At 39.1% G+C, this 17083-nt stretch overlaps 1 protein-coding gene across 2 annotated transcripts in view; it reads right to left on the bottom strand.

Moving 5' to 3' along the window:
- The window catches only part of CEP192 (centrosomal protein 192), an 80859-nt gene extending 65960 nt beyond the window's left edge, over positions 1-14899 (bottom strand). Inside the window, exons 1-7 of one of the 2 annotated variants that reach the window (XM_081149013.1) lie at positions 14753-14899; positions 13902-14072; positions 9955-10122; positions 9133-9261; positions 5112-5275; positions 4456-4508; positions 1278-1395 (exon numbers count right to left, since the gene is read on the bottom strand). In XM_081149013.1, coding sequence (XP_081005139.1) covers positions 1278-1395; positions 4456-4508; positions 5112-5275; positions 9133-9261; positions 9955-10118 — 628 coding nt within the window. In that variant the 5' untranslated portion in view covers positions 10119-10122; positions 13902-14072; positions 14753-14899. Of the gene's footprint in view, positions 1-1277; positions 1396-4455; positions 4509-5111; positions 5276-9132; positions 9262-9954; positions 10123-13901; positions 14073-14752 lie in introns of those variants that run through there. The other variant, XM_081149012.1, reaches the window with a different exon arrangement.
- Positions 14900-17083: the final 2184 nt, after the last annotated feature.

Raw genomic sequence — 17083 nt, 5'->3', positions numbered from 1 at the left:
TTTGGTTTAGGAACGCTGTAAACGCAGAATACTTCAGTTTTCGAACATGCCTCGGAAGTCGAACATGCCATGTGGCTTCCGCTGAGTGTAAGAGCCTGAGGCCTAGCTGTCGGCTATTGATCCCTCGGTTTTCTAATGTTTCAGAACTCAAACGGTCTTCCAGGATGGACTGCATTCGAAAACCGAGGTACCACTGTATTCAACCGCTATCAAAACCAGAAAGTTGCAAATAAACAAATAAAAAAACACTGACAGTGTTTGTTTTGTTTTGGGTTTGTTTTGTTTTGGGTTAGTGGTTTTTTAATGTTTTAACAACCAGCTCGGAAGGGGCAAGAATGGTACTACAGTTATCACTGCCTTTTCAAGAGGATAATTTTGCAATCGACATTACAGAGCCTTAAAAATGCTCATAACCTTTGACTTAGTTATTTTACCTCGAAGAATCTATATAAGATCTATATAAATTCAGGCCAACAATTCCTCATCCACAATTTCACCATCCAAAAATATCTAAAAACTTTAGCAGCAAAACCTGTCCTGAATTTAATTTCTATTTATCCCACTCAGCCTATCAGCCAGGCCTTCAAAGCCATGAATAATTTGATACCTGTTTACTTTTCTGGATTACTCTCCAATTCAGGTTCCTACAAGTGCTGTAAACCTGCCACACACAACCAAACTTGGCCAAATGCCCTCCCCACCACCACCATAGGGACTTTTGCTTAAGTTATTCCTGAAATGTATTTCTCTTCCCATATCTACATTAAGGCCTATCACAGGCCTTTTCAAGAAAAAGGAAAAACTGCACCCTCTTTCAGTGAAGCTTCACAGACACCTTCCTCCATCAGAATTAATTTGTTACCCTTCCATGATTCCTACACAATTTGTACTTCTGAGATACACATAATATAGTTGGGAGTTTAGCTATACATCTCTTTTCTTACTTGGTAGGTCTTTCAGAAAGCAGAGTCTAAATATTTCATGGTTCCCCCAATTTCTTAACATAGTGCTTTGTACTGAGTGGAACCTAGGGTTACTACTTCGTACTCTTATGATCCTAAACTCAGGGATAAGCACAATCATATCAGGACTGATACACAGAAATGCTTTAAAAATTCCATCACTTAAGAGAAGTGGTCATTTGAGTGCTGGTAAGCAGGAAGTAAAGGAGAAGGCAAAGAAACAAAAAGCTGGCATAATAACAACTGCAACCAAGAAGCAGAAAGACATAGAATGGTAAAGTAAGGACTAGGAAAACACAAATTAAGTTATGGTACCAGAATCTTCCAAGCTTGTCAGTGACATAAGTTTCTCATTTTCTATTAAACTAGTATGGCTTAAGTCACTGCTTGGATTCTTGTCTTCAAAATGTTTTCCAGCATCAGGAACAACAATCTATAAGAAATAAAATGTATGTAAGAGAAGCACACTCACTGCTTTGAAGACTATAGTACAAGGCTGCAAAAAGGACTGCCCATGTGCTCAGTATCTGTAATTCACAATTTAGGCAATGAAGGCCTGTTGTTTTATATGCATTAAGAACTTTCTTCCTACCCTGATGCCACCTCCCTCTCCTGACCCACCTAATAAGACATCTTTAAAATTTAATATCTCGAAACGCGCACATGCTTTGAAGACCTAGAAATATAGTTGGTATGCTAATATACAATCGAATTTGAGCAACACAGGGTTCCAACAGAAAATGAAAACAATAGCAAAGTGGACTCAGCAACCTACAGTTTTAAGACTGATTTCTCTGCTCAACCCAGGGAACATGTAAGCCTAAGGACACTAAGACCCAGAATAAAATGTAATGTTTCCTTCTAAGTGTCGATTTTATTTCATAATCATATTATATATCAACCACCACCACCTTAAGAAACAGATTGCAAAATGCACACTAACTTTTAAGATTTAATACATGGACTCTCAAGGCAACTACACACTTGCAGAGGGCAGTGCAGCATTATACTCATAAATATCTAAGGGACCAGGGGCTACTATTGTGGAATATAAGTTCTGTGTGTTGAATTTTTCATAATAATAAATTAGGGAAAAATCTGTATAAGAAAGAACAATATGTAAAACACCTCTGCCTTTCTGGTCATGGGTGCTATTGAGAACTCCATCTACTCTGCTACACTTCGTGCCTTACATATGGCCAACTGAACTAGAGAGACCCTGCAAAATGTCCTTATTGTGCTAAAGTGGTGTAGCTCTTACAGTTTAGACGATGAGACCTACCAAGCCATTTTTCCTTCACTGCCCTGGATACCAGGACAGTCAAAGCTACAAAAGTCAAATGTAGTAGTAGCTCCCGCTGGTCTAGGTTTTTAAATACACTTATTTTCCTCCTGCTCTCATTTCTTCATCTTCTTTTTATTAAATATCTCATTTCTATACTTTCAAGTTTCATGGTCCCTCTCTTATCATCAATGACTTCTAATGTTTTTAGGAAGTCAATTCTTCAACAATCATAAGAAAAGTAATTATTTATCTAGGGGAAAAGTTATGTTCTCTCTCTTTAGAAACCATTGTTTCTAAATGTTCAAAGAAATCATGCTTTCTTTTGTTTTTTATTATATAGACTCTTTTACTTTTATTATTATTTTTTTAATTTATCTTTATTATTGAAAGTATTACAGATGTTCCCTTTTGCCCCCCATTGATTCCCTCCACCCGGCATCTACCCCACCCCTAGGCCTTCCCCATACCAATGTCTGTGTCCATAGGTTATGCATATAAACATATAAGTCCTTTGATTAACCTCTCCCCACCCACACCCCACACCCCTGCCTTCCCTCTGAGATTCCTCAGTCTGTTCCATGCTTCTATGTCTCTGGATCTATTTTGTTCATCAGTTTATTTTGTTCATTATACTCCACATATGAGTGAGATCATGTGGTACTTGTCTTTCTCTGACTGGCTTAAAAGAAATCATGCTTTCTGACTCAACTTCAATTTGACTATACCTGAACCTCCTATAAAAAGCACCTCTCACACTTTAAGGTTATTAGTGGTTACATACAGGGAGTAGCTTATGAAGCAGGAGTGAACAAACATTTTCTGTAAAAGGCCAGATAGTAAATATTTCAGGTTTTGCCAGCATAGTCTCTGTCACAACTTCTCAACTCAGCTGTTGTAGCATAAGCAATACAGAAACAAATGAGCATGGCTGACTTCCAAAAGAACTTTACAAAAACAGGCAGCAGATTGGAGTTGAACAATGAGCTACAGTTTGCCAATCCCTGGCATAGAGAAATAACTCTTACTTTAAACACTTCTGTAATCATTTTATAAAAATTATCTTAAAAATTCTTATGAAAGTAAAACAAAAATTGCAACTCCTTTTTATAAGTTTTAAAAGCACTTAGGTTCCAGCCAGCTTGGCTCCATGGTTAGAGCATTAACCCATGGACTGAAGGGTCCCAGGTACGATTCCAGACAAGGGCACATGCCACAGTTGCAGGCTTGATCCCCAGCCCCAGTCGGGATGCATATGGGAGGCAACTAATCGATGTGTCTCTCTCATATTGATGTCTGTCTGTCCTTCTGTCTCTCTCTCTCTCTCCCCCATTCTCTTCTCCCCCCTTCCACTATCTCTGAAAAGCAATGGAAAAAATATCCTCAGGTGATGATTTAAAAAATAAATAAAAGCATTTATTTATATTTTATAAACAAATCTCATAAATACAAGACTATAAGCCTAAAATTCCAGTTGACTATTTATGTTGGATGTAAACTGTTTATCTGCTCAACACCCCTTCCTTTGAGGAGCCCACATCTTTTTACTTCATGTGGTCTTGGTAGGGTTCTCAGTCACATTCCTCTATCTGTGCATGTACAGATATTGACACATGCATGTGCATGCACACACACACACACACAAGGTCCACCTTATAAATCAGAATGTTTTATCTCAACCCATCCTTTGGCTCAACAATCTACATAGGGGAAGGCATATGACCCAAGTGAGCTCATTAGAGTTGTCCTCTATTTTTTTTTTTTTAATTCACCCCAGAGAAAGATCATGCTCTTCTTTATTGATCATGAATGCTAAGAGTGTAGGCCTGCACTGCCTATGAATAAAGGTAGCTTTTCTATCATTCAACAAATTATTGAGTATGTGCCAACTATGTTCCAGGCACTCAGGATAAACGAAAAAAAAACAAAGAGAAACACTTACCCTCGTGGAGCAAATATTCTAGAGGGAAGTAGCACAGAATGAAGTAGAGGGGCAGTAAGTCCTGATGACACAAGTCCAGGAATACACAGCCCGTAGACCAGTACTACTCTCAACTTTCTATTACTTAAAGCAGTATCTTGGATTTCTGCCATTTACACGTAGGAGACTTCTAACTATTATTAGTACTACTTGGCACTTATATATGTGAAATAGGAACTTTCATTCTCCTAGTAACTCCAGAAATTGCTAACAAACATAGAGAAGATTACCTTGCTCTCCTTAGTATTCATCCATGATCGTAAACCAAAATCAATAGGCGAGTCTATTTAAGAAAACAAAAACAAAAACTGAGAGACCAAGTTATTTTATCAACCAAATATCCAATAATAATGAACTAAATACTTTTCCCTTTAAGTAGAACACAGCAATTTTAAATGATGCTCTGGAACTCAAACTATTTAGAGCCTGGCCAGCATGGCTCAGAGGTTGAGCATCAACCTATGATCCAGGAGACTGCAGTTTGATTCTCAATCAGGGCACATGCCCAGGTTGCCGCCCTGATCCCCAACAGGAGGCATGCAAGAGGCAGCCAATCAATGACTCTTATCATTGATGTTTCTCTCTCTCTCTCTCCCTTCCTTTCTCTGAAATCAATGAAGACATATTTTTTAAAAAAGAGACCTTTTCCTATAAAGAATTATAAACATTATATTAATAGGTAAATGTCAAACCTAAGCATTTCAGTTGAAAGTATCATAGCTTAAGATATATACCAGTCCATGGAGGGGAGCAAAGGGTGAAGGGAAATGGGAGACATCTGTAATACTGTCAACAATTAAAAAGATAAATACCAGTCCAAAGACAGAGAAATGAGAAAGGAAAATAAAATATATACATTGAGAAAAAATTTCTTATACTTCAGTACCTTGCACTTGTTCCAGTGGTAAAATCCTAACACAAGGATCTTGACTCTGAAAGGATTCTGCAGTTTTAGCCTCCTGCTCTTCTGTTTTTGCTAGATTGCTGGGAAAAGCTGATGCTTTGAGGACAGCATCTGACAAATGTTGACTTTCTATATGGTTCTTCCTCCTAGAGACAAAGCTTTTTTTTATTAGGAAACAGAATGATGATGAAATCTACTTTATCTCTCAAAAAGAACACAGGGGTGGGCGTGATGAGCACCAAAGCCCCACTGAAGCAAATACAGTGAAAAGAAACATTTCTGGGACCAGCCACAAACTACAACTGGTGACACTGTGGGTTTTCCTACGGATTATTGTACCATCATTTTGGGTCCAGTGATGGACAGTCTACCAAAATCAAATATATTATCATACTGCTACTCTGTTTCACAAGTGATAAAATGAGGGGGGTTTTCTTTCCCAAATGAGTATCTTTGAATCTACCATCTCTAGAGAAAAAGTCAGCTTTCTAAAAATAAGATAGACTTAAAGGATACTGGTGTATTTGCCAAATAGCTGATTCTCTGAATTACAAGGAATAATTTATAGAACTTTGACAAATCTCAATTAGAATCCTCAGAAACATTCGAGTAGCTATTACATCCACACGAAAAATGGAGCCATTATAAAAAACGAGAGACCAGAAAAAAGACCTCTCAAAATTATGATTGCCAAATGATTTAATGAAAAAAATTAAGAACTTGAAGGGGGTTGGGGGGTACACAACCTGTAATACTTTCAACAATATAAATTAACTAAAAATAAATAAATAAAAATTGTAAATTTCCTTAAAAAAAAAAACACGAACTTATCTAGAACATTGTCGTTTTGCACTGGAAAAAATAGGGAAAAAAAACGGAAACTGACCAACACAGGCAGTCTAAAATAGTAGTTCCAGAAAGAGAAGAGAAAAAATAGAAAATTACCAAAGTAATAATAATCTAAACTAAAAAAATCTCTGGACTGATGCCAATTAAAATTTAGTGAATGGAGGAGGAAGGAAACCCCATTCAGGAGTCAAGAGCGAGGCCAGCGCACCACATCTAGGACTTCACAGCACTGTTATCACTGGCTTGGAGCTGGAATATGTAAGCCCTTTGAGCCCTCAGTACCACTGCCAGGTCACCCTTCCTAAAGCCTCCCAGCTTAGAATCACCTACTACCCCTCATGTCATCTGCCTTAGTAATACACTCTATAATCCTTTGATTCTACCTACCCATGCCTCCAATCCATTCACACTGCCACATTTCACTCTCTTACCCTTTTGATATCCTCTCCTCAACTTAAATCTCATGTCCAGTCATCATACACCTCAACTCCCTCGTCCCTCACTGCCTTCATCAAAATATAATCCTGATTAACCCCAACTCTCCACTTACACCTTGTCAGCACTCCTGCAGCTGAATGTGGTTGGAGATAACATCACAATCACACTGAGAAGTCTCACACTAAATTCATTACCATGACCCTCCATTGGAGCTTCTGATGTTGTCTGACAATCCTGCTATTTCCCTTGTCTGTTCACTTTTCCCACACTCCCAAAGGACTGTTTACATCTGGCTCTAAGAGCCACCAACTCCTCCTCCTCCTCCTCTTCCTCCTCCCTCACTGAGTTGATGGTCATGCCTCCTACTTCACGGAGAAACCTGCAGCACTGAAAAGACAACTTCCTCAGATTCTCACAACTACACATATATATTCCACCATCTCATCTGTTAATACAGAGGAACTATCCATCCATGGCCCAACCCCTCTAAAGTCATTCCCTCCACTGCAAATTAGATCCTAGCCTCTCTTATTATTTACACAAAAACATTGCCCTAGCAAGTCTCTTCTCTTTCTACATAATCAAACTTTCCTTTTCCAGATTATCATCCCTATTACCATCTAAACATGCAGTAACTCATCCCACTAAAAACAACAACAAAACTTCTCTTGCCCCATGACACCTACCAGCTACCACAGCCCCAATTCTCTGCTCCCTCTGGCAGCAAAACTCCACAAGTTGTCTACTCTCAGTCTTCAATACTAACTTCCCATTCTCTCTTACACTCTATTACACCACTGTGCCTCCTCCTAATCCATCAAAACAACTTGTCAGGGTTACCAATGACCTAGTCTATGCTAATTCCAATGCTCACTTCTTAGTCCACATTTTATCCACAACTGAATCACTCTTTCTTCTTTTATATATGTTCTTCTCGTGGCTTCCAAGATACTCTTTGTTTTCTTCCTACCTCTAATCACTAATTCTTAGTCACTATATATCCATTCCTCCTCTCCCCAACTTCTTAATACGAGGTGGGCAAAAGTAGGTTTACAACTGTAAGTACACAAAACACAGTTTATTCTTGTATTATTACTTATTATTATTAACCTACTTTTATCCACCCTTGTATTGAAGCACCTACGCTCTTCTCTTCTCCATTTATCTTACTCCCTTGATAATCCAACCTCCTGAGTGGTCTCCCTGCCTCCAGTCTTGACTCCCAACAATCTAGTCTCAACGCAGTAGCCAGAGTGAGCCAGTTAAACATAATTCATATGGAACCCTCAAATGGTTTTCCATCTCAAAATCCAAGTGCTTGCTCACCCACTCTAGCCTCCTTCCTGCCCTTTGAACGTACTGGGTATGCTCCTACCTTAGTGCCTTTATGCTGGCTGCACCCTCTGCCTAAAATCCTCTTCCTTCTAATATCCATGTGGCTAACTCTCTCTTTCAAGTCTCTGCTCATGCCTTAACCTCTTCAATGAGACTCACACTGGCCACTTCCTTCAGCCTTCCTAATAATCCTCCTTATCATGCTCTAGTTTTTTCTAGCACTTTTCCCTTCTAATATACTATAAAACTGGTATACTTTAATGTCTTCTTTTTGTTTAATGTATGTTTTGTTCACTGGTATTTCCTAAATACCTAGAGAAGTACCTGGCACATAACAGGCACTCAGTCAAAAATACAAATTGAGTGGATGAATATACAAAGAGTTAACATCTTTGATATACAGAAAGTGCTTATATCTAAATATTATCAAGAGGCAATTCACAACAGAAATAAAAATAATGAATAAACATTAAAGTATGTTCAATCCATAAATACTAAATTATAAATTCAAACACAGAAAACTTTAAGACTACCTGTAATACCACCATCAATAGATATCTACCATTTATATTTTGGTGTATAGACTTCTAGACTTTCATCTGTGCATTTGTGCATGAGAATAAATTTCTTTGCTTCTAAAATCAAAGATTAAAACAGTACTACCAAATACTGGGGACAGCTCAGAGAAGTAGGTGGTCTCAAATATCTTCTAGTGGGAGTGTAAACTGGTACAATCTTCTAAAAAGCAATGTGGTAATTTCTAACAGTCTTTCAAATTAAATACTTAACTCAGCAATTTCAATCCTAGGAATTTATCTTAATTAAATAACCCATGAGGTATGGAAAATGTATGTATAAATAAAGAAGTTCATTAAATTTACAACAGCAAAATTCCAATAATCTAAATGTCTAACATGGTATAGCCCTTAATATTATAACACAAATCTACATTGTAACTGAAAAATAAGCACAATGTATTAATTTTTATAAGGTTATAAATAGTATATACAGTTTAACCCTATTTTGTAAAAGCAAATTAATATATATACATGTATATGTACATAGAAAATAGTCTGAAATTAAAACTTTAAAAAATAAAACAGAAAATAGTCTGTAAGACTATAAATAAAAATGTAATCAATGGCTATTCTCCAGTTAGTAGGATTTCATAGTTTACTGTCTTCCTTACAATTCTCTACATTTTTTCGATGAGCATGTATTACTATTAGAATCAGAAAGTGTTTTAAAAGACTTAGTGTTTGTGATTGATATAAAAAAAGATTCATATGAGAAGAAAGTGAGACACAATTACATTTTCATTTTCCACAAGACTGAGGCTCACTTTTAATACAGTACAAGCAACATGGAGGTTCACACTTACTCATCATCATCTTGGAAGCTAAGCTGTAACTTCTCTCTTGGTTCAGCTTCACTCTGGCTACCGGGAGATGACTCAGATGGAGCTGAAAACCTCTCTTCTACTAAATAAGATGCCTGAATATCAGAATACCTACACACAAAAATACCTGTTTTTAATCGTTAATAATTAAATTATGCACATTTACAATTCACCGTGACATAGGCCTGCATGATTGTGAAACCAACCACCAGGTGGTAAAACAAATAGAGCCCCAGTGTTGAAAACCATCATTCTATGTGCAAAAGCATTGAAGTAGATCAGCAATGGAGCATGTATGTATTAAACAATAGTCACAGAAATCTTAAAGCTAAAAGAGTTTTTATAGGGTTAATCCAACCCCTTCATTCCAAAGGTAAAGATGATGCTCTTTACCAAATGTTAGGATGGGAGGAAGGAAAAGTGGTTAGATATTTAAACACGGGCAAACTTTACACATTACACAAGACAGGCAAACTGTACACATCATATTTAGAGATAAAATTCAAATTACCAGCCACCATTAAGGCTGAACTAACACAAAGCCAAAACACTATGGACAGAAAAATAATTAGTAAACCAAAGGTCACTGGTACTCAATCCCAAGCCCACCCACTCACCACTGATAAGCAATGGAACAGGAAGAGACAACAAATTTTACCCTTTTCCATACGAATTTTACACATATGTGGCCATATCCCTCAGACATAGCAAAAGCTCAAACTTGACAGAGATATTTTACACAAGTATCAGTATACTGTAGGCTTTATAGACTTAAAAAAAATCATCTGTTCAAACAATTCTTACCTATTATCAGTGCTCGATCTATTTCTAGCAAGTGTTGAAACAGCAACAGGCAAGCCAAGATTTGAAGAAAGGGTGACATTTTCCAAAATCCCACTATTACCAAGTAATGAACTGGTTAAAAAGCTCGGAAATGACTCTTCAGTTATACCTCGAAAATCTTCCATCTCACTGCAACAATAAAAGTTTCTATAAATCAAGTATTACTATAAAATATTTTTAAATGATTAAGAGTACAAGTCTCAAATCTTAGAAAACTGATAAATCTTAAGAAAAATCCTATTTTTGGAACAGCACTAAGTAGGGATACATTCCAGGGTAAAGTAATTCTCAGAATAATTCGCTACTTTATAGCTGAGAATCTAAAAACCAAACTATTTTATAATTAACATAATAATGAAATACAACACAGTTTAACTTATCTTGGATTGCTATAGCAAAAAATATGAATTACCACAAACTGATCTGGCAAAGCAGCAAAGCTGGACAATACTGATGGCATATACAGATGATTTTAGGATATACTTATAAGTTTACTAGTTGGGTATCCATTCTCACATGAAATAGAAAATGAAAACTACCAAATTCTAGCTCCTGAGTTCACAGATTATTGTTAAGGATGAATACATGGTTTAAAAAGTGAGACCCTGCCCAGCCAGCGTGGCTCAGCAGTTGAGCATCAACCTAAGATCTAGGAGATCAAGGTTCAATTCCCAGTCAGGACACATGCCCTGGTTTCGGGCTCCATCCCCAGTGGGGAGAGTGCAGGAGGCAGCCGGTCAATGACTCTCTCATCACTGATGTTTCTCTCTCTCCCTACCTCTCTCTGGAACCAATAAAGACATTAAAAAAAAAAAAGTGAAACTATTCATCCCTGGCCACTGTGCTCAGTGGTTAGAGCGTCCTCCCACTTACCAAAGGGTCTCAGGTTCGATTCCCAGTCAAGGGCATGTACCTGGGTTGCACGTTTGATCCCCAGCCCCAGTCGGGAGAAAGTGCAGGAAGAAACCAATCTACATGTCTCTCTCACACTAATGTTTCTCTTTCTCTCCCTCCCCCACTCTCTAAAGATCAATGGAAAAAATATCCCAGGGTGTGGATTTAAATAAGTAAGTAAATAAATAAATAAATAGTGAGACCATTCTAAGAAAAATTTTAAATTAATGTAACTTGGCACGTGGACAAGAGTACACGGTTTAAAAAGTGAGACCATTACCAAAAAACGGTAAAAGTGGTATACAAAGGACTAAATCTGGAAAACAATGGCAAAGAACTGTACTACTGATAGAGAACCTCCAGCCCATATTAGCCATTGGTTCAACTTGACCCTGCTCACAGTACTCAGGAGATGTCATTCAATCTCAAAAATATTTCAGAGTGTTTATCATGTAAGGGCTGTATGGAATTAAATAAAGAAAATCATTACATTAGGAAAGGCTCAATAAATGAGAGGGTATTGAGGGGGCTTTTACAGATGACAAATAAACATGAGCAAAGGCAGAAGAAAATTAAGATTTATCACATACCTACTACCCTAACTCATTTGTCCTTATTTTACAAATGAAGAAACAAACTCAGACATTAAATTTAACTAAGATTTACCCATGATTACACAATTAATAAGACTTGAACCTGGGTCTGACTCCAAAAGCCACTATAAGTACTAAGTGTGTAGTGGCAACAGCAAGTGCACCACCGTATTTTGGCAGAGTGTATAAAACAACATGGTAAGTTAAACCACGGAGCCAGATCCTAAATGCCTTAAGTGGTGTATTAGGAAGTCTGTACTGCATTCTGCAGCCCAGGAAAGAACTGATCTCATCAACCTACAGTAAAGGGAAAGGGCTTACAGTCTAAATGGATACTCAAAGATCCACCACAATTGGTAAGATGGACAAAATATGACACTAGTGTCAATGACAAATACACTGGCGTATAGATTTTCGATAGTATGAACTAGCTTTTTTTAAGTTTTTTTCTTGTAATATTGAGACTTTTTTTAATATGTCTTTATTGATTTCAGAGAAAGGAAGGGAGAGGGAGAGAGAGATAGAAACATCAATGATGAGAGAGTCATTGATCGGCTGTCTCCTGCACGCCCCATATTGAGGATCGAGCCCGCAACCCAGGCATGTTCCCTGACCAGGAATCGAACTGCAATCTCCTGGATCACAGGCAGATGCTCAACCACTGAGCCATCCTGGCCAGACAGTATGAACAAATTACAAAGTAAAAAAGTTTTAATACCACTACAGAGCTATAAAACTTATTTGATTATGGATGAAGTATTCATGCTCCTGTCAGAAACCCACCTCTCTACTTTGCACTAGATCCCAACCCCTCACCAGTGCAGTAACAATTACTCTTAGCAACTGGCCCTCCTCTTAAATATTGTCTATCTATGCTCCCTTTACCACATACTCCTTCAAAAAGGAATCACTACTGGCCATCCAGTTCCACTCCTGTCATCTCCTGAACCTCCTCCAAGCTTACTTTCATCCCACCACCACACTAAAATACTTGTTAACATCACCACTAATATCCCTGTTGCCAAAGCCCATAATCCCATGGTCAATTTTCAGTCCTCAACTTCTTTAACCTAACAGTATGGGACTCATACTCCTCCCTTGTAGAAATACTTTCTTCACTTGGTTTCCAAAACACCACTGTCTGGGCTCTCCCATCTTCACCAGCTGCCTTCGAGCCTCTGCCCAGCACACTGAGGCCCAAGATAGCCTCCCATCTTGCTCCTTAACGTCTTTCAGGTCTTTGTGTAAATGTCTCCCTCATCTTTAAATCACCTCAGCCTAGACCTCTATCCTAAAATCTACAATCATATTTCCAAATAGCTCATTGACATCTACCTTACCTCTGAATGCCTCTCAAGTAGTACAAAGCCAACAAATATAAGACCAAATCCACTCCTTTCCCCCACCCACTCTTCTTATCCTTAGTTTTGATGCGCTATCCATAGTCTCTTGCTAGACAAGCCACACAGACACCTGGGACCATTTGATGCTTCTTGCTCTACAAGTTACCAAATTCTAATGCTTCTAACTCCAAATATATCTCTGGAGCTGACACCCATTTCTATATTCCCAATACCTGCCTCCCATCACTTTTTAATCTAAATCATTGCATGTGTCTTACAACTAGCCTCCCATGTCAGGTCTTGTAATTACTAAGTTATTCATTTGCAGATATATAAACCACATTAAAATACATACCAAACCTTTTAAGGGTTATTCCTATTAGGAGTCAAACTTAAGAAAATTTAGATATTAAGCAAAGATCATTCATGCAACAATCATTATCAAACACCAATCATGAAAGACACTCTACTGGGCATCGGGAATGCAAAAATAAATAAGGCAGCTCCCCTCAGGTTGCTGACAACCCCTATCAATTGTGATATACAGTCTTAAGTGCTTGGACAGAGCTGCGCTATCGGTGCATGGGTAACACAACCCAGTGGAAGATTCCTAATCTAATACCTAGTCTCTTGTTTCCAGAAAGGATCACACTTGTTCTACACCATCCAGACATATCACATTCCTAAAGCTTTCCTAGAAGGGGAAATTCCCTAACTTCCCTCTGTATTGCATTTCCCACCCCATCTCCATCACGTAAAGTGAAGACAATGTCATGTTTTCTTTTCTTTAACTAGCTGAACTAAGTAACCATCTTTGCGATTTCTATTGCCATTTCCTTAAACCACTAACCTCAAAATTTTGCACTTGAGTTTATTAATATTTAATTGCTTTCATTACATTTCTGGATATATAAAGTATCATTTACTGTAGTCATTAATTGGAGGGCTACATGTACAATTAAACACATTTAAAGATATATACTGTGGAAAAAAGTCAAACTTCCCCAATATTCATTGGCATTTTAAGATATATCTTATAATCAAGTATGCATTTAGTACATAACTTTTCAAAACTTACCGCTAACTTTGCCCACAAAACTGAAGTTCAAAGAAAAGGTTGATCTTGGAGCAGTAAAAACTCCAGTCGAATAACCTCAAAATGGTAACAGCGAATGGAAATACTGTCATAAAAACAGCTGTCCTCCAAACGACTACCTCGGAAAGGCCCTCATGTTTTACTAAACAAAGTCTAAAATTAAGAGAAAGCAAAAGCAGAGTGATATTAAACGTCTTATTTCACTTTTTCCCCCCCACAAAGAAACCAGATTCAGGAAATGTAGGAATGAATGGTATTACAGGTAAATGAGAACGCTGCCTAGCAGAAACCAAAACAAAAGTGAATAACGGGTGACGGGACAGACCCTCCTGCATTTAGTTAACAACGTGATTTCCTGGGTCAGGGTTTCAGGCAAAAGGAGAAACAGAACCGCTGGTCGCGCAGCGAAGCAAACACCGCGGGGCCACGGGGCGCTCTGCGGGAAACCCGAGCAAAGCGCGGAGCGGGTCGCTGCTCGAGAGCTGAAGTCCCCACGCGGGAAGAAGACACAAGAATGTCATCCCCAAAACCAAAGCCCGTGTCTTTCTGAGCCGCGCTCTCACGGTCGGCTAAGAGCCTCAGACACAGAGGCGTCCCATTAAAAACTCCCTGAGCAGAATTCACTGTGCGACCCAGCAGGTGCAAGGCTTGAAAGGAGCGCGGCGGCCCGACCCCGCGTCCAGCCCGCAGCCCCACCCCAAAGCCTGCTCCCCATTCCCGACCCCGGTCCAACCGTCACTGCCCCGCCGCCCCGGCAGCCGAAACGCCTCCCAAAAGTGGATTCGCCTGCCTCCCGCCGAACCGCACGTCAAGACCCAAAGGACCCTCCTCACCGAGCCTGCGATCGCTGCTTCGGGAGGAGAAATCGCGACCGAAGGTTTCGAGGAAGGGGCGTCCGGGAGGTGCTACAAATGCGCGTGCGCGTACCACCGCACCCGCGGCCGCCCCAGCCGGCCGTACCGCGCGCCCCTCTTACGTCTGTTCGCGGCACGAGCGGAAGCCCGGTGGACTCGGGGACTCCTTTGGATTGGACGGCGCGAAGGGAGAGGGCGGGCACGAGCCCGATGATTGGGCAGGGACGGCGCGCCCGGGATTTGAAGCGGGGAAGCCGCGCTCCGCAGCGCCGGAGGAGGAGCTCAGCCCTGCCCAAGACCCGCGGAAGGCCCTCTCGCGTAACTAAGCCCAAGGCGCCGCGTTGAAAGCCTTGGCTGACTTGAAAATAATACTTACCGAATTAAGTTTTGGACTCCAAAGCACCGCCACCCACCTTATACACAGAAATATTCCCGGTAAACAGGACACCTGATCCTACCCGGAGTTCAGTATTGTTGCCATTTTTGTGTGTTTACACGAGCAGATGCATATCTTTTCTATGAATCACCACGCTGAAATGTCAAGATTTGCCATAGTTATCCACTGCTAATAAGTTTCAGTTAGGAAGTCATTCCTCGGGATCCGAGCTTCAAGGCAGTTCGCTACATCTGATGGCCTCTGTGATGGGGTAAGGTTGGTCTGGTGTGGTAAGGGGTGAAGGGATGAGACATCTCTAATCAACTCCTCTGTTTTCCTAACCTCCTCAGGCCACAGATCCCATCACCGACTTCTGCTCAGAACAAGGCTTTAACTACTTCCTGACTGAAACTATACAGATAATTCAATTTCACACCTTTCACTTTATCTCAAAATTTCTTCCATGCAGTCTCAGGGGGAGTCATAATCCTGCATAAGGTATCTAGAGGAGCAATGGCACATGGAGGTACTCAACAAATATTAGCTATTATCTAACCTTACTTGCCAACTCAAAAGGCGAAAGAACTCTGAGGGAATTACAAATCTCCTAGATATTCAGCAGAGCTTGCAGAAGCCGCATGGCCATTGGTGCCTTCCAGGGAATTCAGAGCGATGCTTGTCCAATTGAAAAGGCAGACTTCTCCCATAGCTGGCCTCTACCAACTGGTGTTTCAGCTGCAAATATCCAAAGCCTTCTACAATGTGACAAGGTATGATTCCAAATTAATCTCTCACTAGCTCCCCAAATGAACCTTACTCTTTCATTCTGTTACTGGAACACACCCTTGTCCTTTCACCTCCTAAGCCATCATTCTGGAACTCCTATCCTCTTCAATTACTCCACCTGTTCAAATGCCACATCCCTTCCAAATCCTGCCAGCTCAAACAAATCGCTTGCTTTTATGCCTACTATATTGTTTCAACCTTTATTATGAAGCTGAATCATTACCTTTTGTAAATCCTGTAAATATCTTCTCCCACTGGAATGACAGTTTGTGTGCAGACTACCTTCCTATTTTTTACATATTCCAACGTTTAGCGCCTATCTTGCACATAAATGCTCGATACTCACTAGAGTGAGACTCTGTCTTAATTCATTATCCCATTCTAACCCCAGGCACCTGTATGATTGAAATCTCAAAGATGTGAATTCTTAATTCTGAGCCAGATTCAGCCTTAAGTTAGATCCCTTGTTTTGAACCTAAACACTTCTACAGGTCTAAAACAAGTCCTTTAACAAAAGGAAGACCTCTGAGAATTATTAGAAAGGATTTTTTTCTTACATTGGAATGCTAACTTTACAAACAAAACATTTTAATGATTACATACAACAAAATTCAAATATATCTAAAATTAAAATGAATGCAATACATCTTATAAACTGTTTATCCTTTGCATGTTAAGCTCTAGGCTATGACACTATTCATAGAAAAGGTGTCTTTGAAAATTAGATTATAAATTATAATGTATGGTTATATCATCATCTATGTCTGATAAGACACATTTGAAATGCTTCTCAAATTACATCTTGCTCTAGCCCTGAAGGAAATTAAATCCTTGACAATTCCTGAGAAAACTGAACCAAAAAGAATATTAACAGTCCCATAGTTTTAATAATTTACCATAATTATCAAGTATAGTTTTCAAATTTTAAAAGTATCATTTTAGAAAATTATCTAATCCCTGAAACCTATATAATTTTATGAACCAATTTCAACCCAATAATTCAACAGTTGTCAGTTCTATACATTAAGTCTGTATATTGATGTTCTAGCTTTTAAATAAATGTCATACCCATCTAATTTTTGATTATTTTGTGTGCGTGTATTTTTTTATCAGAAGAGGGAGAGAGAGATAGAAACATCAATGATGAG

The sequence above is a fragment of the Miniopterus schreibersii genome, assembly GCF_964146895.1.
Source record: "Miniopterus schreibersii genome assembly, chromosome: 10".
Classification (NCBI taxonomy): Eukaryota; Metazoa; Chordata; class Mammalia; order Chiroptera; family Miniopteridae; genus Miniopterus; species Miniopterus schreibersii.
Note: the sequence above shows the minus strand (reverse complement) of the source record. Positions and strands in the feature narration are given on the sequence as shown.